Source organism: Tribolium castaneum, chromosome 1, assembly GCF_031307605.1.
Source record: "Tribolium castaneum strain GA2 chromosome 1, icTriCast1.1, whole genome shotgun sequence".
In the NCBI taxonomy this organism is placed as follows: domain Eukaryota; kingdom Metazoa; phylum Arthropoda; class Insecta; order Coleoptera; family Tenebrionidae; genus Tribolium; species Tribolium castaneum.
The window spans coordinates 20,234,552-20,258,039 of NC_087394.1; the positions used below are offsets into that span (position 1 = coordinate 20,234,552).

A 23,488-nucleotide genomic window follows, 5' to 3' on the forward strand; every position below is an offset into this window, starting at 1 on the left:
GCCACTGGATTTTATTCCTAAAGTTTTAGATCATTTAATCAAATATAAATAATCGATGGTATATCAACACGGCTCATTAAATTTATGATAACTGATAGTTAGAGTATAAAAGCCAGATCTGTTATTGGAGTTAGAGATAGAGCGCATTGTACGCAAATTCTAACCCTACCTCATTGCATCAATAAGTTGGAACTATTAGATGTATCGGTGTTTGGACTTTTTATAGCCTATTATTATACGTGGATACTAGTCAAACAATAAATATTGTTTTGGGATTTAAAAAACTTGACATTTTTTCGAGTATTATTTCTTTGAATCTTTTTCTCACAAAGACTCACAAAGAGCTTGAGTGTTAAAGTGCTGCAGAAATTATTACAAATGGTCCTTCTGGTCAGGGTTAATATACCAAAAAAAGGATTTGTTATTTTGGAAAGGATCCATAAATATCCACCCAAGGCTCAGCTTCGATAGCAAACATGTGCCGGTCGTCAGTGGTACACCTAAAGAAGAATAGGAATGCCATGTTAATAAAGAACTTTGGCTCTTGAAGCACAGAGCACAAAAACGAAACGAAGGTCTAAAAAGTGTATTTTCAACTGCAGAACACGGTACAATTTAAATGAAGGCAATGTTCCAATCATTGGGACACTGTTTATTTCTAAAATTGTCATACAATAATGGTGTAACTATTTATTGCAAATGTGTTTACACAAAAAGTCCAAAAATAAAGACTATACCATAATTATAAAGCATTTTACAATTAATTCACAAAAAAACTACTGCCGTTACTATCTATTGGAAACTACATTAGTATTCAAGCTCTATTTACACTATTTCCATATAAGCCATTTTACATTAGTAAAATAAAAAACTATTGTAGTTATGAAGTACGGAGCAACAAAGTGGATTTTAGCTTTTACTTCTTAACAAGCACAATCACAGGAACAGCGTTTGACTCTCTTTTCAACCTTGGGAAGTAGAGCGTCCACCGAACGCACAGATCTTGGCTGAACATCTAAAAATAACATTAACATTATTACTTTTTTATTTACTACTCATTAAAAACAAGCTTGTCATTATTGGCTAATAACCTTGTACAATAACAATTATCTATTTATTAATAAGTGTGCGAAACTATTATTTTCTTTTAACGAGAGAATTTGCCGTGTCGCAAGAAACGGTTTTTGTACAAAATTAGTTTCTAATTGATTATTTCAAAAGCCACAATTTAAGTTTAAGAATATAAATACTTACAGTGAGGTCTAGGCTCTTCCGAAGCAGTGGTTTGAGAATCGAGTCCAGGAGGCATCATACGCATAGGAACTGCTGTTGGATTTCTCTCATACATCTGTCTGTCATTCCTTTCTTGTGCGTTTTGTCTTTGCTGTTCATAAACCTTCAGCTCCTGCAAAGCTTCAGCAACAACAGGCGGGACATTAAGCATTTCCATTGGAGCGGCTTGTTGTACTTCTGACATCACCAACTGTGGTTGTGCCCGCATATCGGGTCCAGCTCTTTGGTTCTGTGATGGAGGAACTGTGTGCATTTGCTGTGGAGCAGCATTCATTTGTTGAAAATTGGTTTTTGCTCCTTTCTGAGGATCGGCTTGGCCTTCATTCAGTTCTTGCAATCCATCATCAAATTCTTGTGAAACAGTTACAATAACATCGCGATTTGGGAACCTGTTCAACTGTGCAAGGACTTCATCAGGTATGGGAGCTTTTTGCGCCACTGATTCAGAGTTGAATTGCGGCATTTCCTGATTTTGGCCTTCTCGCACTCTTTGCATTTCCATAATTTTCTGAGCGATAACTTCCTGTGCGATTTGATGCAGAATTTGGTTAGGCGGCAATTGGTTTTGTTCTCTGATTTGTTGAACTCGTGGGGACATGGGGGTTTCCATTGGGTAGGGTGGCCTTTGTGCGAACTGTTGAGCCATGTGTGTGGGGAAGTGAGTTTGGGGAATTGGGATCATAACCGGTTGTATCAACATGGTTTCTTCCACTTGGTCATCTTCTTGGGGTGATTGTCTAAAAAGTGTTACTGATTTATTCACCGAAAAACTTCCACTTAAATATAATTACTTTTGTTCGTTACCGCTATCACAGAAGATCGCTATTCTCTCACCGCTGATGCGTTCGTATCTTGGATCAGTTGTTAAGTTCAGTCCAAAGGGTAAATTGAGAGCTTTGGGTTTATGATCAACAATTTCTTCGGCACGTTTTTTCTCAACTACACAATTGATCTTGGGTTTTCTACTTTTTTCAAGTAATGCTCCCAAGTCATCAAAGTCTAAATGTAAAGGTAACTTTAGCAAAACTGTTTTTTCATCCGATTCTCCATTGTCACTACTGGAGGAATCGCTTTCAGAGTCTTCAGAACTTTCAGAACTTGTGGAGTCAACACTTTTATTCTTGTTCTCGTTTTCTTGGCTTCGGGATTCTTTAGTTTCTAAATCATTTGAGCTTTGTTTTTGTGGATCTTCCTAAAAAAATAAAAGATACTAATAATTTTTAAGAAACTAATTTCACTTTTTCATCCACATTCAGAAAGACGGAAACCTTTAGCCATTTTTTAACCTAAATGTTCATTATTATTTTTTTTAGTTGTGTCAAACACGTTTTTTTTTCTTTTAAAGTTTTGTATTAGTTCTCTAAGTAAAAATCTATTACCTCTCTCAAAGAGAAATATCCTAAGAAAATTTGTAACTTTATTGGTGGTACATTTTTTAACATGTCCTTGATAAATAGTTTATTTTTGAAACGTTAGATTGTGTGTAATAAACGCCACTTTCTATTTGATCTAGTTTACAATATTAGGTGTTTACCTAATCTAGAATTAACTAGAATTAATTTTTGTTTGTCTATTTTTTGAGTAAAAAAATCATAATTAATTTAAAAATACATCTAACAGAAGACTCTTCAATGGTTGGCGCTTTTCTTTAAGCGATAGAGTCGCTCATGAGTTGTTCGCTTGGTCGAACTGACCTACATTCAAAGAGTAAAGACCTCTCGCTTTCACCGTTGTGTCATGAACTCATAAAGATGTTAATAAATATCAAATTATCGAAGTTGCCTATATTACAGGTATACCTTCAATTAATGTTGAATCTAAACAGTCTTTTGGGTCAATGCGAATAATTATATTTTAATAATTAAAAATATTACTGGTTTCTAAAAATTCGTGTGCTAAATACAATATGACAATAAATAAATAAACGCTACACCAATTACACAACGTAACCATAAAGTCAATGACTGTTGTTTTTACACAAATACAGGATGTATCAGAAATACGCGTGTTAATTTTACCACGTAATAAAACAAATCAAATAAAACATTTTTTCTATATAAGGTTTTGCAAAATTCTTAATTAGAATTTTCACTGTTTTATTCTTTTCTTTTGTGCAAATGAGCCGGTCAGTGTTTAATAATTAGTTTGTATTCATAGCAACAATTTTTTCTGATACACCCTGTATAACGGCATTAACGATTGAGTCGGTCAAACTTTTGGTGATTCAAATTTACTAAGAACAGCTATTGTCTCTAGAAAATATTACTAACAAATCTTGAAATAAAACTGCCACAAGTAAATGCTTTTGTAGAGCAGCATTATAAGCATTTATTCCTCGACACTGTCAAAATTTCCGGTTTTTCTCCTGTGTAATAATAATAAGGCAGTTTCGGCAACAGTTTGGCATTTCTCAATACGAAATGTCAGATTATTTTTAACAGATTTAAAGCAATTTTAATCCATATTGAATCTAATTCTATAAATAAAATGTTGTATTCAACTCGTTCGTGTAAATCGGTTCATTTATTTCTCCTCGTGGATGATAAACCACTTGTTAAAAAAAAACGTCTGATTTACACTCAAACTCGTTAAATGAATAACCCTAGAATAACTAAATAACTGTTTTAAAAACAAGGCAATGGCGAAAATTTTCAGAAAACCATAAAATCGTTAAAACTCTAAAAAGTGATTGTCGTTCACTATTTTGTTTACAGGCCCTTTTATTAAGTAAGGCTTTGTTTTCAGCAAAATTCAGGAAAATTTAACAACTAATTCGTTAAAAGCGAGGTAATGCTAAAATATTTTGAAAAAAACAAGAAAATTCATTAAAGCCCTATTTTTTTACAGTTGAAGACCCTTTTGGTAACCCTTGTTTTCTGTAAAAATCAGGAAAAGTTTATTAAGACCCTAAGAAGGTTTACTATTTTTTTATAAACGAAGGTCCTTTTGATAAGCTAAAAACCAGACAATGCCAAAATATTTTGAAAAGATAAGAAAATTTATTAGTGATTATTGGATCACTATTTTTTTTATTGTGAAAGGCCCTTTTGATAAGCTTTGTTTACTGCAAAGCTTAGGCTAATGTTATGGATGATTAGCTTAAAAATGAGCCAATATGTACCAAAATAATTTAATAAAACAAGTTTTCACCCATATAGCCCTAAAAAGTAATTGTAGGATCCCTGGTTTTTATAGTCAAAATCTGTTACATACATTTGTTGGAGCTCGAATAAGCGATCGTGATTGTATCCACAGGCAAACAGAACAGGTAAAAAGATGAGCCCATTGAAAACGCCGTATAGTCGAAAGTACTGTGAAAGTTTCATGAATGTAGGTGTACTACAACATATCGTCTTATTGCAAAAAATGACTAAGTTAAAAATTATGCCTTTTCTCAAATTTAGTCTAAACGTTAAAAGTTTTTATGAAATCAGTGCCACTTTTGGTGAGAAAGGACATAAGAACATAAGACTATAAGACATAACACTTGTATGTGCTACAGATATACAGATTTAACCAAAAGTAATACACAAATTCATATCTTCCTTATAGGTTATTAATCAAAAAATTCTTGAATAAATCTGTCCTATTTTTGTAAATGTTACACTTATGTAAATGAAACCATACTTATGAAGACATTAGTTTTTAGACATGACGTTATTTTTTTATGATCATCAAAACTTTAAAAAGTTTAAAAAGTACTTAAATATATTTTTTTACAATTACATCAAAAGAGCTGTTTTAGTTCCCACATTATTATGTATTTTCAATAATTTTCAAGTCACTAACATGAAAACAGTTAACATGAAACTTAAACACAAAAAAATAACAACTAACTAGGAGATTACGAAATTAATCAAAATAAAAAACAACCCTCATGTTAATAACGAAATACGATAAATCTATATGTTGGACCGGGTTGGACCAATAATGAGGCATGAGATTTAGGTGTTGTTATAATACGAATTATTTATTATTATAGTCAATGATAATTACCCGCACAAGTGCTTCTGGTGATAAAGGAGGTTGAAACCTGTCGGCTGCTTCATTGAGTAGTTCCAACTCTTGTTCCAACTGTCGGCATGAAGCAGTCGCCGTAATGTAAGCAGAAGCTAGTAAGAAACTACCTAACACAACAGACACCAGGACAACTGTTACTGCAATGATTTTTGCCACTTGAACTGCTGAACTATTAGAACGGTGGTACGCCTGAAATAAAAATTTGTATTATTACTATTATTGTTAGTAATATCAACTCATGGGAAAAGGGCTGGCTCCAAGTCAAGCTCAGTTTGAAATATAAACATTAAACCGAGGGGTAAACCGCAAAGAAAATCGGTATCCAAAATTGTGGAAATCAGAGAAAATCTTGAGAATTTCATTGGTATTTATTAAAAAAAAATAAAAATTATTAACTCAGAGGAAATCATAAGGAAATCATAAGAAGAACATTTGCTACATCTTTTTGACTAGGTTCTCGGTTCCTATTTTCTTTCAATTTGCGAAGATGCAATGGTTTGTATTGGTAAAAACTATTACTTCAAAATTATAAATAAGTACTCATAATTTTTTTCAGATTTAAGAAAAAAATCAGAAAGAAACGCAATTAACAAATACCTACATTTTGACAAGATTTCAAGATAGTAGTTCATTGTTGCACATGGTCACCTTAGAAAAGATTTTTGACATTGTCAGAGTGGTCACAGTTATTTTTATAACAAAATGGTAAAAAACAATACTCTTTTTAACTAAGAAACATACCGTTTGTTGCGATCGAGGAGTTTGAAAAATATACAAGGTGCTCAAAAACTGTCGCATCAACTCAGTGGTACGTTGTTCAGAAGCATGTATAGATTACGGGGAAAATCTTGAAAAAATTCTAAAGTCGTAAAATTTTTTCACTTTTTTTACTTTTATATGTAAGTAATTCTCTACCACACGCTATTGAGTTGGTGCGCCGATTTTTGAGCACTCCGTATACATAACTAATTCCAGAAAAAAAAACATGGAAAATCCAATAATACCAAAAAATTCGCCGAAATTCCAGAAATTCCAATAATTCAAATTAATAATACCAACTTAAATCCTGTAATCCCAACTTATCCAAAATAATTCCTGTAATTCCAAGTTAATTCCGATAGCCCAAAAAAACACATCGTAATTTTAAATTCTAAAAAACTAATTTCAGATTAAAGTGAATCCAAGTGAACTCGGATAATTCCAAACAACTACAGAAAAATGCCAGTAATTTAATTCTAGTAATTTCATAAATTCCAAAGATACTTAATATTTTTTATTATTCCCAATTCTTCCCAGCAATTCCAATTTGATTTCAAAAATTTCTACTTATAACTAATTCCAGAATAAACAGCTTCTTGCTCAAGACAAAATCATATAACATATCAGGTAACAGTACTTAGACACTCAACGAACAATATTGGACGAAGTGACACAGCGCATTTGAAATCTATAGGCAACTTGATAAACAATTATTTTTGAACAAAATATACAAATAACGTTTTGTGTGAAATGAAATTTGTGAAATTAGTATTTCACACACTATTAACGGGTTTTATGCATTCAACAACGAAAAAGGATAATTTCACGTATAATACAAGAATTTTCGTGCACTTCTTGCTAAAACGAGATTGATCGAAGTACTATTTTTAATGCTTTTTTGGATATCAGTTATAAGCACTAGACAATAATTTGAGGAACAGTACTAATCAAGTCATTGATTGTTAATGTTGTAATTGTTAAAGTTGACTATTGTACTCGAGATCTCTGCGCTTTTTTGTTATTCAACGTACTACCTTAATACGTTGAACAAACTCTTACCAACTTTCTACTTTCAAATAATGTTTGCTGAAATGTTGCGGATAGAAAGCATCAGGAAATATTGAAGTGAAATTACTTTCCAGGCAGTTTGAATCAACCATTTGTTTTACGAATGCTGTAAAACAATAAAAATAAATTCGTTTAGCCTGCATTTGGTCCTACATACAGAGTTAGGCAAAAGTATGGGTCCAAGCGTTTTATTATTAATTTATGTATCTTATAAAAAATAAATTAATACATCATCAAGTATCTACTTTACAATTGGGATCATGTTTGAAGAATACATTTTTTTAAGATTCCCTTTACCTTGTGTGTTATTGAAAAAATATTTTTTGTTAATTATTAATAAATTAATAAAGTTGGTTTCTCAGCTCTATAATACGAAGATTTTTTTGAAACATGGCCGAAGTGATTTTATCCATGGATGTTCAAGTATTTGATTCGTTATTAAAATTTGACAACACACCGTCTTTAAGTAATCGTACACTGTAATCGAATTTATTTTGGGTCATATGGTTATGGTATAGGTAGGTATTCTTCTTCGACCTTTACGAGTTTTGTAAGAAGCATTTTTTCGCACGCATGGGTTTAGGGTATGGGCTTGCATCACTGGTTGAACAATACACTATTATGACCTCGATCAAAAATTCATAAATATTAGAAGTTTTTACAAAAGTTTTAAATATGCTTTTTCACTTATTCACCTTGTTATGCATCAGTAGAAATTCTTCTGGAAAATATAAATATACAAAAACTGAATTTAATTAGCACAAACAATAATAGATTGTATTATTTTTAGTGGGAAATTTAATTAAGAAACTTTTTTGTTATGGGAACGAATCCATTATTTCCATTCTTGGGTTATAATAGGTAGTCTTAAACAACGTAATTGAAAGGCTGTCAGCAACGGTGCCCAAAAATACAGGGATGGCTGCCGGCGTCGGATGTCCGCGCTGCAGTGGCGCTTTAGATCCGTCAAATGAATAACCTAATAATTATTATTTTCTCAATTAATAGTCCGCAAAATAAATTAGAGTCCGCAAAATGTTGCTATGATGACTTTAAGTACTTGTCTTTTAAAATTACATTTTGCGGAGTCAAAACAGTTCCCAAAGTAACCATTTTAGAGAGCGTGTACTAAAAAACATTTTGAGCCAAGAAAATACAGCTTTGTTCTAGAAAAATGTAAAATTAACAGCAAACTATAAAAAAATTCTCTGCTGGCAGCTACTCCGGATACCGTTGTCGACAGCGGATGCACTGCCTAATTAACAACATTTTTCAAAAATTAAAATCAATCGTTACAATGTAATAATAATACTATTACCTGTATTACCACCATCATACTATACCACCATGGCCTGTTTTATTCTTATCTATGAAAAAAATAATCATTTCGGATTTCTACATTTTACTTAGTAAAAGATAAAAATGTTTGCAAACCAAATTCGCTCTCTCAAAACGTTACAACTGAGCAATTGAGACCAAAAAATAATCAACAGACCATTGAGATAAAAAAAATAATAAAATAATAGTAACAGTAAGTATTTCTGGAATATAGGGTAGCATGAATAAAATGTAGCAAAAGCTTTTACTATAGTTTTATCTCTTTCTCTCTTTTAAAATATAAAATACGCCTATCTTTTACTATTACAAGTAAAAACATTTACTTCACTTTATTCATACGACCCATAGTATCTATTACCTTTATTTCTAACTAAGGAATAAACAACATTATTAATACCTATAAAAGAAAAAATATATATACTGAAGATTGGGATTTTATTTTACTGAATATCTCATAACACACATAACACTATTAACCTATTATCCTATGTTCAGTTTTAAAAAGTCCATGTCAATGGATACCAAAGAACTCTATAGAAACGCCAATGTTTAGCAAAATAACATCTTTACGGTATATTTAATGTTTTACACAAAAAATGTTAAAGTTCGAAAATTTTGTGACAGTTGTTTTTATAGTTTTGAAGCAGATATTAGCTTTTCAAAGGTTAGATTTTTTTAAATTCATTTTTAGCAGACAAATAGCAGACCTTGCAAATTTAATCACATACACATGAAAAAAATACCAATTTATGTCTTATGGTAGTTATGGTTTACAAGCCATCTAATAGCAAACTAGCCAATTAGACAATAAATTAAATCTGGCAACATTGGAAACAAAACAGCAAAAATTAAGGCGGTTGTTAAGGTAAAAAAAGAATTAAAAATTAATAAGTTGCTTGGAAAAATAGTTAATTTTATGCTTAGTGAAGGTCTTTTATTATCATTCACAAATTGGTAAAAGAATTTTAAATCACCCTATAGTAGTATGTTTAAAAAACAAGGAATTTTTATTAATCGCAAAAAAATTCCATCTAATAATTATTTGGCTGTTTTTGCATTAATGATTGTTTAGAAAACGATGAAATTTATACTTCTTAGGAAATATATTTTAATGTAGGTAGTAGTTTTAAATTTTTAATTGAATATCAGAAAATCCAATATTCATCATGGCCAATTGCAAAAAAATATGTTATAATTATGTTTTTCAAAAGATCTATAGTGTACATATGACACAAACAGATATACTAAAACCGAAGAAAAAATAAGCTATAAATGTCATTTACAAACATAGTTACTTATTGTTGGATGTCCTTGGTGTGGTCACTTGTGGTTAAAACAAGTTGTGTGTTTTTAAATAAAAGTTTGATGTGTCGAGTTTAAATAGAGCTTGTATTCATTAAAAATGGAAAATGTATGCTTTAAAAATTAGACACCCCAAACATAAGGCACAAAACAGAAAAAAATCTTAGATTTGAAATAATTTACGTCAACAATGCAAAAAAAAATGTGAAAAGATTTGAAAGAGATGATAGTGCAGCAATTACGACTTGATATTCAAACACTTTTCAACAATCAATATATTGAAATTATGCAGTTGGAAAATATCGTAATCAAAGTGTGAATCTTTAAAAAACACCTTGGCATTGATCACTTCCCAAAGTTTCATTTTACACTATAAAGAAATGCAAGAAAATCAATATCAATATTAATACTCTTATGTAAATTTAAATGAATTCAAATTTACGAGTAATCCAAACGTGATCAACTGCACCACTAGTAAGATGCCTAAGTAGCTATTTTTTTTTCAAGAGCCAATTTTTTAAAACATGCAGAGTTCATAATTTTTATGAATAAACCAAAAACACTGTTAGAGTTATGTAGCTTTGTTTGCGCACAGTTGCTTCAGGACGTTCCCCAGTAAAATATTTTCAGTTTGCAGGTCAGCTTGAAAAAATATAATACACTGATACTTTTTGCTAATGAGAGTCGCCAATACAATGTTTCTTTTATATTTTTACCCTGTAACTGTATGTAAAAACGTTACCTTGTTAGCAGTTTCCGCGTCACTTTCCTTTCACTATGTGAAAACCATTGACTAAGGTTTTATCAATTTACATCCAGTTATGCTACTGTATAGGCGTTATACTCGTAAGTAAAAAGTAAACACTTTGTTACTAATTGATGCGATTATCTTTTCTAAGATTCTAAGGACTTCTTTGGAGGTCATTTATGACAATAAAATTTTAGTCCACGATTTATTTGATATTTTAAATTCGAATTAAAACTATTACTTATTACAATCCACTTTGTGTAAATTTCTAAATTCTAATATCTACTTAAGAATGTCGTTTTGTCATTGTTTACTGAACACTGAACTGAATACTAAACGATTGTTATTTTATAATATTTTATATATTTTCTGTGTATACGTTCTTTTATTTTGCTCTTTACAATGATCAAATTACACTAAAGTGCTAATCATATTTTACTTCTCAATTAGAATTTTTTACTGTGCAAGATATTATATTATATCCTGATCATTCATCTGTTTATACTGAGGAGAATCAAACTGACTACTGAACGTTGAAGCCGTTATGAAACACCTTGTATAAAAACCTTTGCCGCCTTTTGAAACAAATAATAACAATTGAGGATTATTATTCACAAGTTACGTGCGACTATTCATAAAATAAAGATTTGAGCAATGTCAATGCAAATATGTACAATACGAGGATCGTATATCAATTATTTGTTCCTTATAGAGAAAGAAACACCTGAACAGGATGAAACTTTTCTATTTTATTTTTATACATAGTTTCTTGGAAGTTAATGCCCTTTTCGTAATCCTCATAAGTACATAGAAAATTTTTTTTGTTCAATCTGGGATCAAATCCGGCGGACAGGAGGGCGCTCCTAATAAGTATTCCAACTAGCGTTGTAACTTATAACTCATAAAATATTGTTACTGTATCGAAATTCAACTAAAGAAACGCGTCATTTGAACAAGTGATATATCAAACACTTAGTCTGTACCGGATCAAATATAAAAATGATCCGGATTAAACGGTACGGAATCCGGTGAATCAAATTTGAACTAATCGGGAAGAAATACTACAGGCTGTCTTGAAATTGACGACCGTGCTTTGGGAATTTGATTCAAGAGGCTAATACAAATCGAAAGTTAAGAGTAAAAAATTTTTGATTTGTCTTTGGTTATCGAGTTATTGATAAAAATGTAAATAATTACCTTTATGCTGTGTTTCCAATTATTTGTGTAACATAATTCATTAGTTGATTTTAGCGATGTTAAAATTCTTTGAGTCGCTTTCTCTAGTGACACATTTTATTAATTTCCTTCAGTTTTGTATGTTTAAAATGATACAATACTACTGCATTAGTGCATTCGAAATTTCATCGATATGTTAAAAGCTCAATTATAAGTCAAATGTGTGTATGATGGCAGTGCCACTGCTAAGGCTCGGGCATATGCGGAAAAATTTCCAAATCGCATTGTAGCATATTTTGTGACAACAAATAGGAGAAATGTTTAAGTCCATTTGTACAATTTTCTACTCTTAACTTTCGATTTGTTTTAATCTCCTGAAACAAATCCTAAAAGTACGGGCGTCAATTTTGAGACACCCTGTATAAGATCCAAATCCAGTTGATCTTCAGCAATGAATTCAACGAATATGGTGATCTACCGAAAGCGCATCCAGACTTTGGACCATATATAATATTATCTGTTTCAAAACTATAAAAACGCCAACCTCGCCTTTTCTCTGAAAATTTGCTCTTATAAATTATTCGTTCACTTCAAAAAAATAATAGCTAATATAATTTGTAGTTTTAATGGAGATCTAATCATTAATAACAATTTCACAATTTTATCTATTTCATTTAAAAAAAATATTCAGTAAAATGCGACGTTGGCGATTTTATACTTTTGAAACAGCTAATACAAATCTTATATTTTTATTTCTTGTTTAGAAGAAAATTTTCGACCAAAAAGTTAAATACAAAGCTTGTTTGTTAACTATTTTATCTGTCACTACACACATTACAAACATCCAGACCATAGAGATTATTTATAAGTATACTTATACTTATACTTTATACTTATACTTTTGTTTATTTTTGTACAAAACACAGCCCTTTTATAAGTCTTTCGACTCTAGAAAAATGGACTGTGGATAAACATTCCTTGAGACTTTACTGAATTTGTTCTTAAAAAAAATGACTACAAACTTTACTTTTTCTCAGCCCCCTTCCTGTTTCCTGTGTAACATCTTTCTTAATTTTTGCATAAAACAAAACCCTTGGATACAGAAAGTGAAGAGGGGACAAATCTTCTTGGGAGCATTCCTGAATATTTATTTTAAATCATGTTGATTAGGCAATTTTATTTCAATCCCCAAATTGGGGCCTTAACAGCATCCATTTGAATTTCAATGATGAGTGAATTTGGGGAAGAAATTAAACGCTACGTAAATTAATTAAAATGCTAAGTACACTGACTTATAAGCACTTGTATCCATTACTACCTCCACCATTTAGACGAGGGGTTAAACCGCACTCCAAATTTTGTACACCAGAGTTCCCTAAGATTTCCTTTAATTTAATCATGATTTCCTATAATGTTTCCTAATTTCCTAAAGATTGCGTCTAATTTTTTAAAAGTGATTTCCTCAAGATTTCCTCTGCAGTTTACCTCGCATTACTATTTTGTCTAGCATTTACAATATTTTACTTAGTAAGTGACTATTCCATATTTTTTAGTGTTGATAATTTTAAATTTCATTGATTTTGTGATAAATTTCTTTCTTCCATTCACCAAAAGAGAGACACATTTGCTAGTTTGTATACCGGTAAGAATAGATAGGTAAATAACAAAAGACCTAACAGAGGTTAATAATGATAAAATTGATAAATTATCCTCGTGATGTTGTCTGACCTTATTAAAATAAAAAAGTTTATTAAGATATAACAGGTACAGTGGCGAGCAAAAAATTTTGGACATCTTTGACATCTCGCTGACATAAACATGTGTAATTCCCTATCCTTTTTGACAACGAAATGACAACGAAGTGTTCAAAATTTTTTCCTCGCCATTGTACTTCTATTCATATTATTCTCAAAATTTTAGAGAAAAAATGCTCAAGTCACAAGTTTTAAACGTTTGAAATATCATCGATGACATAATTATTAAACATTTAAATAAGTGGACAATCAGGTTTCGTAATAACAAGGAACCAGGATACTGCAGTCAGTTATGTAGGTACGTATATAACATATAATTTTTTGCGGTAAAAATATCGCTTTTTGTCAAGGTTCTTTAAGGTTCATAAAGAAAACGATTTTGTTCTCACTTAAAACATAACGAAAATTAAAAGGAGGAAAACAATATATTGAAAAACACAACAATAGAGATTAATTGCAATAAGGAACATCATTTAAATAAAATACATACACCTACTGAATTCTAAAACAGAAGTGAAAGGCGCTTGCGGACACAGCAAAAGTCAAAGAGTTAAACCATATGTTCAGATGAACAAACGCCACCACAGAACATACAACTTTTTACTTTTTCAATAATCATGTAGGTACATACATTTTTCTACAAATGAGTGTTAATTCCCAGTCATAACAACATTAACAAATTATTCCCAACGTCACAACGATTGCGCATTTACATTAACTACTTATAATTACTGAAACCGGTGTCCTTGTTTGAAGTAATAAATATTATGCGAGGTAGTTATTTTATTACAAATGTCTCTACTTTTAGAAATCGGAATCAAGAGTTTTCACAGGTTTGCATTACATTTTTTTGTTTTTTTTTCTTATTAAAATAAAGCATTTATTTAGTCTTGTGTCACTGTAGAAATCTTCGTGCAACAATGTAAAACTATGTGATGTGCAATGACCATGACGCTTGTAATAAATACCCATTTGTTGAAAAAAGAAATTGCATTATTCACATAAAACAATTGCTAGTGTACAGAATCCGTAACTGTATTTTTTTTAGTACCGTAAACACTAAGAAAGAGTTCACTTATTTACTTCATTACACTGTCTTAAATGGTATAGTTTAAATTATTTGAGAAAATAATACTTACCGGAGGTGGTTCTGAAGAATATATTTCAGATGGTGGATACTCAGGTTTAATAGTGATAGTTGCCATCGAATCAGGTTGCGGTTCCTTCTCCATTGTTTTAGGTAATCACAGTACAAAACTAATCCCTTTGTTAAAATATTAAATATTTAAAATAAGAATGCTCACTCCACTAGCAACTGAAATCGACTGACAGGGATAATGGTAGTGGATCTTTCCTGTCCATCTCCCAGTCTGTTTGATTCCCCACCTTTGAAACGCAATGGAACTGGAAAGTAAATGGTGGAATAAATCTAGAACATGAGTTAATCTGACGTGGTTAGCATGGATATGGGATATGGGTTCAAAATCAGCTGACTTTAAATATTACAATGGCACACATGCTCAAAATATTTGTTTATAAATAAACAGAATAAAAATTATTAATGATCGAATCAAATAATACATCCCATCACGCATAGAATCCATGGTCCCATAAAATGTTCTGTTGTTTCAATCGTGTAGCCTCAATTAATAGTATTCCATGGAAAACAGCAAATACCATTCATCAAACGTACCTTCCGCTACAGAGATAGTTAGATATCTAGTTGTGTTACGGATCAAGATTTTTTCAAAATAGCATTTTTCACTAGCATTTACTTGGATACCTTCAACTAATTGGTTGTGCAGTTTTATTGCTACCGCAAAAGGTGTTGTGATAAATGATTTTAACATCTCGTCGCATGTGTTTTTTTAATATTCTTAACAGGAAATTCAAGATAATGCTGCGGTAACCGCCGGTAACCTTGAAAGAGTATTAGCTTTAAATATTTATTTCGTATCAAAGCTCAGTTACATAAAGAAATAAGAAATTTAGTAATAATCAAGACAATCATTTATAAAACTTTTAAATAAGATATGCAGTAAGCTTTTAAGAGTTTTGGAAGACTCCTTAAATCGATATTTTTGATAACATCTGTCAACTGAAATCCCGGGAGTAAGAATGAAAATCAGTCCTTTTAAAAATTATATTCATGAAAACTGGGGATTTCGGGTTTCGGTTAAAAATGAAGGAACACGTGTTTTAAATTTTTTGGAAATTCCACCCTTTAGTGAAATTAAACACGGGATGGAATTTGTTTGAAAATCCGTTTGTTTTGTATATCCATGCAAATTGCTACTTGGGCTTTTGATTAAATATAAATTCCACCCCCAAGAGGGTTAAATATAAAAACCCGTCATTTTGAAGTTATACAGAGTGTTTCAAATAATTTTACGAGACCTGCGCCTGTAAAAAGCCACCAAGAATACATAATTCAAAACGAACTCGGTTACAAATTTTGAAAAATTGAATGGCCTTCTCTACTTTATTCATCCCTTCAAAAACGTTTTAGGGTAGTTAGGTATTAAGATAGATAGATTAGGATCATATTTATTCCATTTCTTGATAGAACATATGATATACTATTTCTGAAAAATAGCATTTCATGACTATTAATGAGACAGTGATTGATTAGTTTGACAACTACTGTCATCGGTTTCCAAAAATTAAATAATTAAATGTGAATTTTTTGTATCTGGTGTTCTGTGACTTTTGTATATTTGGGTGCATACATTAGGCGCAGTACTTGTAAAGTTGTGTTAAAAGAGCAGAAATGCTTGTTTCTGTATGTTTGGGAGTTTCATCTCCAAGAGGGTTAAATACAAGGTGATTCAGATAAGATAATGAGCCTAAAGATCGGCGATGCAACCCAAAAAACAAATTTCATTTACGCCTTTGATCCATTTAAAATTAGGATTTACAAGTTGAGTCCAAGTTATCATCCTCTCGAATGTCCACGTATGTCACTCTGCCATCAGCGTAGAGAAAGCAAAGACATGATTCCACAGCACAATTTTAAATGAAAATTAATTATTAACATAAAAAAATTGTTTTGCACAACAGTTGATATTGTAGTTTGTCGCCGGAAAGCCAATATTGAAGACAAATCCTGGTCGATGATGACGTCACTTTCAACGTTCAAGTCACTGCCGGGATTGGACTGGATACCGGTGTACACAGCCAACTTGTAATTCGACATTAAGGCGGACCTCGAAAACTGTCAAATCAAAAAAATATGTGTTTTTACTCTTTTTTAACTTTTATACATATCTCACAATCGACAACAATTTTCAACCGGAAACCATTTCATGTCTTCAACTGGCAAATAAATTTTGAAAGCGGTTATTTAAAAAAAATCTCACTCTCAAAAAAATTTTACTAAAAGATGTTTTTTCCTTGCTATTGCCCGAGTTCAATTTTTGCATGCATATTACAATGATGTTGTGCATGAATGGTGTATTTTGCGTTTGGCACCCAAGTTTCAGATCAGCAGACTAAGAAAACGGATTTAATACTAAATAACAAATGTGTAGTTTTGTGTGGAATTGATTTCTAATCATTTTGCTTTTTGTTTGGTACTGCTCCGTAGTCTATTTTTTGAAATATGTATAAAATTATGAACACATCATTTTGAGAGTTCTCGGGGACCACCTTAAATAAATTAAATTTATTCCCTAGGAAATAACAACAATCGATGCCGTTGCTAAGGAAAATAAATTTAAATATATTAAAAAAAGAAAAATCTCACTTCACTTTTGTGATTAACTGAACGTCTTTTATCACAAAACGAGAGTTTGTCCGACACTTTTGAATCACCCTGTATGTCTATGGTCTATAGCCCATCTGCCTACCGGACGAAATTTATTTTTTATCAAATATACGTAAAAATGTCGTAGGCTAATAGTAAAATTAGGCGTATTATTCATATTGAAAACGACTGGGCAAATTGTAAATGAATGAATAAATGTCGTTTTTTTATAATGTGATTGAAAATTTTAGGCGTTTTTTAAAACGCCTAACCAGATTTCGTCTTATTGTAAAATACATGTAGTTCTTTTACAATACGACTGAAACGAACCTGATTTATTTAAGCGTATTATAATGCGCAAGTCAGTACTACTTAAATTTATGCTTTAAACATTAAATTTATATTATAAATTATCGTTTTAAAATGCTGGAAGACACAGAAAGCAATGTCTTCATTGTATTATCAAGAACTATAAAAAATTTTCAGTGTTCATTTTAATTTTAACATTATTGACAAAACAGCAGAGGTAAGTTAACTTCTTGGACTACTACATTATTCTTCTATTTCAATTTTTGTTATGTTATTAAATTTTACGAAAACAAAAACGAAAATATTTTTTGCAGGACCGAGATTCGAATCTCCCACACAAATGACATAATTTTGAAAAATTCAGAAAACGCCCATGCACCACCATTTCCATTTTGTTTAATAAAAAAATTAAGTACTAATACACTACCATAAGTCACACAGTGGCTCTCAATAGGTGGGTTAATAAGAAGAAGAAAGTACGCACTTTTTGAAAAAATGATATAAGGATTTTTTACTCATCTGATCATGTCAAATTCATATACGAAATATTGCTAAACCATTCCCTAACACCCTGTATTTGAAAAAAAAGTTTTATCCGGTAAGCAGATGGGTCCAGGATGACCCTAAATTCGGATCCTTTGCTATTACGCAAACTTCGTTTTCCAAAGACCTAGCAGTGTATCGTCTATTCGGGAAACGATGGACAAACAAATTCATAGCAGCAATAGCAATGCAGGGTATAATACGATAATAACGACCAGTACTGATGCCAAAGCTTGTCAAGCACTTACAGAGCAACTTAAGATAACTTGGATTGCAAATGCAAATCGTAATTAAAAATAAATTCAAGACCTAAATTCTACTTTGAAGGAGATTAAACGTAAAAATCCTTCAGTGTTTAAGTTATAATCATGAAAATTGAAATTTCAATATTCGGTTGAAAAAGAAGAGGCGTGTATTTCGGGACGAGTCGAATTGGTTCCCAAATTCTGTAATCCTCTCTAATTATAGTCGAATTGGTTCCCATCGGTCAGGTAGGACAGGTAAACAGATTAAAGTATTATGATAACAGAAATGGCGTTTGTAAGTGTATGAACAAATTTACAAATTCCAAAACGAGTATTCAAGTACTTCCAAAATGATGAAGAAGGCGCATAGAACTTAATGGGTACTATGTCGAAAAATGTTAAAATTATGTTTGAAATTTGTCTCTATTTTGATGCTTTAATAGTATTAATAGACATATTAACGAACGCAACGTCATCATGTGGGATGTCTTAGTAGTCATTACTAGACGAAACATTTTACGAAATTTACAGGAGAGGATTGGGCTTAAAAAATTACAATCTCCTTTTTTTAAGTAACCAGTTAGCCATGAATAAATGAAATTTGTTGTTGGATTTTGTGCCAAGAAAATAATTATTTGAACATTTCTACAAGCTTTAAATCTAAAATATTAACATATATTTGGCTTAATCCTTTTTACCTACCTGCTCATGCGGGAGCCAATTCGACCATCACCCGGGAACCAATTCGACCATTACCTTTTACAGAATTATACTTATAGAGATTATTGGGAACCAATTCGACCACGACCTGTATTTCAGGATATTTAGGAATTCCACTCCCAAAAAAGGTAAATACAAAAATTAAAGCCATTCGCAAAAATGTATAATTCTACACTTTGGGGAAAACCGTAAATTTTTGTTGTTTTTTAAACAGCGGGTTCAATAAATATGGTAAATTTGTGTTGCATTTTAATGATTTTAGAAACAAAACTTTGGTTCAACTGTAGGAATGATTGCTCTTTCAGACTATCTTGGTCGTATTAAAATCCGTTAATTAACTTCCTTTCCAGAGTGGCGGATCAATACATTGAATATTACTTAAGAGACTTCGGTAACTAATTAATTAGCAATTATAGCGGAGCCTCTTATGTGTGGGATGGATAAAAGGTGAAAGGATGTGTGATATCACCGAATGATTTAACTGAATAATTTAACAACATTATAACCCTTTAACAACATGTGACTAAAATTTTGTAAAATGTAAAAATTCCATAATGAGGGATTTACCCATGTAGTATACAGGATGAATCAGAAATACGTGTGTTAATTTTAACGGGTAACAGAGCTCAACAAATAAAACATTTTTTCTATTTGTAATTTTTCAATACAAGTTTGCAATTTTAGTTAAAATTTGTTGAACAAAACATATTGAAACGTCTACCCGTTTATGGGTTCAAAAATAAGAATGCAGAACTACTTTCGTTGTGACAGAAACGAGCAATTTAAACAATTTAAAACAACAATGAAAATTGTTGCTATGTATACAAACTAATTATTAAATACTGACCGGCTCGTTTGCACAAAAGAAAGGAGGAAAAGAGTGAAAATAATATTTAAGAATTTGGCAAAATGTTATATACAAAAGTTGTACTTGATGAGTTTTATTACGTGGTAAAAACACGTAATTCCGATACAGTCTGTATAACCTTAAATCCCACGATTGTAGGTACTTTGAACACTTGAAAACGACAGTAGCCACTGTCGAAACGTTGTCACTTCAATAAATTATCGCTTAAAATAAATGTCCTTTATTCCACAAACCAACCTTAGATACTAAATGAGCCAATTGGTGGGAATTTTTCCATTTCCAATGCAACTGGGCGCCAACCCTAATGCCTTACAGACCAAACTACCTCTTATTTCTGATATCGAGAATACTTTGGAAAAGACAATGACAGAATTAGATTTCTTGTAAAAAAGTGCCTGAAGAATGTCCTACGATTGGTTCTTTTGGTTTTCGCTTAAAAAAATAAAAACCAAAATTACAAATTTTTTATTTTTCTCAATAATTCAAAAACTTAAAATTACACATCAATTATTTTTGCAGATAATTGTTTATCATAATATTGCATGACATTGTCCTAATTTAACCTAGCTCGTATCTTTTATAATAACTGAGCTCGAAAAACGGACATCTGTATAGAGATTCTTAAATTGACCGACAAAATTTGATCACAGCTTTCCAAAGACAAGTTGAGACGATCTATACCATGTTTACGTTTTTATTTCGTAGGTGTAGAAACCACTTAATCCGCGCCACTTCGGCGCTCAAGAGTTTAAATTGATTATATTGAAAAAAGTGCTCGTTTTCATCATGAATATCAATAACACAGTGATCATTGTTGCAATGATCAAGTTAGTAAACTGTCAACAAATGATTATTATACAGGGTGATTTTTTAAAAACGAGCTACCTTAAATATCTCCGAAAATCAACAAAAAATTAGAAAAATCTAAGAGAGGTCAATGTTTATTTCCAGGGGGACACCTTTTAGTGTACTTTTAAAAGTTGCAACACCTACCCCCTTTGTAATACAAACAACAAAATTTTACATGACATGATCCCCCTTTATGATACCTTAAATTTTGACCAGAAATTCGGCTGTGTAATACTCCTTGAGTTTTAATAATGTTTTATAAAGTTACATGGTACTCATGTACTTATAATCCACTGTTAAAAAATGGCTCTTTATCAAAAAGTCGACTATGGAATTTAAATTCAATGTGCCGCTTCGTTCTAATGACTACTGTAGTTTCTGACAAACGTCATCGCAGTAAAATTTTTGATTAGTAGTATCCTCATTTTTATGCATTTTTCGGCAATGTTGTTCTGATTGTGAGGTTTGTCTTGATTTTTGTTTTACATTTTCGTCGTTACTTGAGCAGTCTGAGCTGTCATTTTTCCGTTTGAAGCGTTTTTGACGAATCCATCACTTCTGACAGAATTCACAATTTCGTAGGTGACTTTTACAATAATTTGTTCTGTTATTCTGCTAAATCTTGTTCTGTGTAATATAAATACAAATTTTCAAAACTCAAAATAACTTACACCTGGACAAAATATCTATTATTTGAGGTACCATAAAGGGGGTGATGCCATTTAAAATTTTGAAGGGTTTATTTATATTACACAGGGTTGGTGCTACAACCTTTAAAAGTACATTAAAAGGTATCCCCCTTTAAATAAGTGTTGACCTGTCTTGGGTTTTTTAAATTTTTTGCTTATTTTCGGAGATATTCAGGGTGGCTCGTTTTTAAAAAATCACCCTGTACAATCTGTCTATAAATGAATGTAGGATCGTAGTAGGTATTAAAAGTTTGCTGCTTCTTTAAAGAAAAAACGAACAATATTAGTATGAAAAATTTGGTTTTACTGGTTGCGTGGGTAGATAAAAATTTATACTTTTTAGAAATGTCATAGAAATAAAATAATTAAGTGCGGCCAATTCAAATTCCAGAACCACCTGAGACCCTACACTCTTTTATAAACAGTCCGTACTTTCCACTAATTGTACTAATTATTATGAACACATGAGAGGCACACTTCTTATGGGAATTTAAGCACCACTCAGATTTTTATATCAATCGATGCGTCTTAAAAAGCTGAACAAATCGTATCATTGCGTCAAACGTGTAGCTTGATTAGGAACGCCAGAAATCGCGATTGAATTTAAATTATTCCTATTGTTGGAAATATTAACTTCTGTCAGCTTAAATCCCTATTTCCATAAAAGTGTCTGTTCCCTATACCTGACCCCCAATCCAGTAATTGTAGTAATACCGCAGTGTTGTAAATCTCCAAGATATACTGGGTGGGCAACCTTATCGCGCACCTAAGAAAATCACGATTTCTTATTTACAAAAAAATGCATTTTACACGCCTGACTGTACGTTCGAAAGGTATCTCCCCTAATTTTTTGGTAATTTTACACGTACAGGTAAAGATAATAATTAAAAAAAAGTAATTTTTGACCAAAAAGTCAAATTCTGAATTTTATACTAAACTACGCTTATTTACTTCAGAGAACTGTTTATGAAATTAGCGAAAAAAAAATACCAATCAGATTATGAATTAAACACACTTTTACGTTTTAACTTTGAAAATTATTTTTATTTATGAGTTGCTACTTGTGGCGTCGTAAATTTGGTGACAATGTAAACTGTAATTGGGGTAAGATTGTAAAAGATTTACAACTGTTGGAAGGTTTGGTGCCGATGTCAATCATTTCTAGCAGTTCATCCAGGACCGTAATCATTATTTTAAATTCAATAACATTTCTTAAACAAATTTTATTTTTCATAACACATGTTCAAAATGATGTCCTTCACGCTCGATGCAAGCCCGTAAGCGCCGCTGAAAACTTGCTTGCACGTTTGCGGCCAGGTTTCGCCGATTTATTTCCGCAAAGGCATGGCGAATTCGAACCCGCATGTTTTTGATGGTGGTTGGTTCTTCCTGCTAGACCATTTCTTTTACCGTACCCCACAAAAAAAAATCTGGTGCCATCAAATCTGGAGACCTAGGGGGCCATTGGACTGGACGACATCTGCTAATCCATCTCTCACCAAATTGCTGTTGCAATTCCGCTCTTGCAACTTGGCTGTAGTGCGGAGGGGCTCCATCTTGTTGACACCACATATCTATTATGAATTTTTAAAGTCAATTGTTTTTTTTATGTTAATAACTTACTTTGCTTTAAATTAAGGGGGACATTCTCCAGTACACCCTCTAAGTCTTGACGTAAAAAATTGGCGTATAGATTGCCCCAGTTAAATGGCCCTTAAAAAACACTGGACCCACCACAATCACTCCCGCCCAAACATTTAGGGACCAGTAATTTTGATTCGCTCTCTGGCGCATCCAATGTGCTTATTTACTTGACCGTTTTTTTTTTAATGCACTCCTCCGTGAATAAGACTTTGTTAAAAAAATTATTGTTGAGCCTTATTTGTTCTTCGACCCACTGACAAAAAACTACTCGGTTTTCAAAATCTTAAAGTTCTTGGTGTAATTCGAGGTGAAAAAAATGAAATTTATGTTTTTTAAAATTCGGCTGACACTACGATTACTAATTTCCGTTGCATTGCTTAGTTCTCTAACACTCAAATGAGGATTGTTTTCTACCATA

General features: G+C 31.6%; 1 protein-coding gene and 1 long non-coding RNA gene across 3 annotated transcripts; one reads left to right on the top strand and one right to left on the bottom strand.

Annotated features, from left to right (window-relative positions):
* Window positions 1–571: 571 nt before the first annotated feature.
* Window positions 572–14,823, bottom strand: Msr-110. Its single transcript, XM_964776.4, has 5 exons — window positions 14,598–14,823; window positions 5,290–5,502; window positions 2,085–2,485; window positions 1,255–2,030; window positions 572–1,015 (listed from the first exon to the last, which is right to left on the bottom strand). Exons 1-5 carry the CDS (start codon window positions 14,688–14,690, stop codon window positions 924–926), a joined length of 1,575 nt encoding a protein of 524 aa, XP_969869.1. The 5' UTR covers window positions 14,691–14,823; the 3' UTR covers window positions 572–923.
* On the top strand, window positions 14,089–15,016 carry LOC135265739 (uncharacterized). 2 transcript variants are annotated; one of them, XR_010333568.1, is made up of 3 exons: window positions 14,092–14,213; window positions 14,267–14,291; window positions 14,347–15,016. It is a non-coding gene; the product is annotated as an uncharacterized LOC135265739 (long non-coding RNA). The 2 variants fall into 2 exon arrangements; XR_010333567.1 differs by having other exon boundaries at window positions 14,089–14,291.
* The last annotated feature ends 8,472 nt before the right edge of the window (window positions 15,017–23,488 follow it).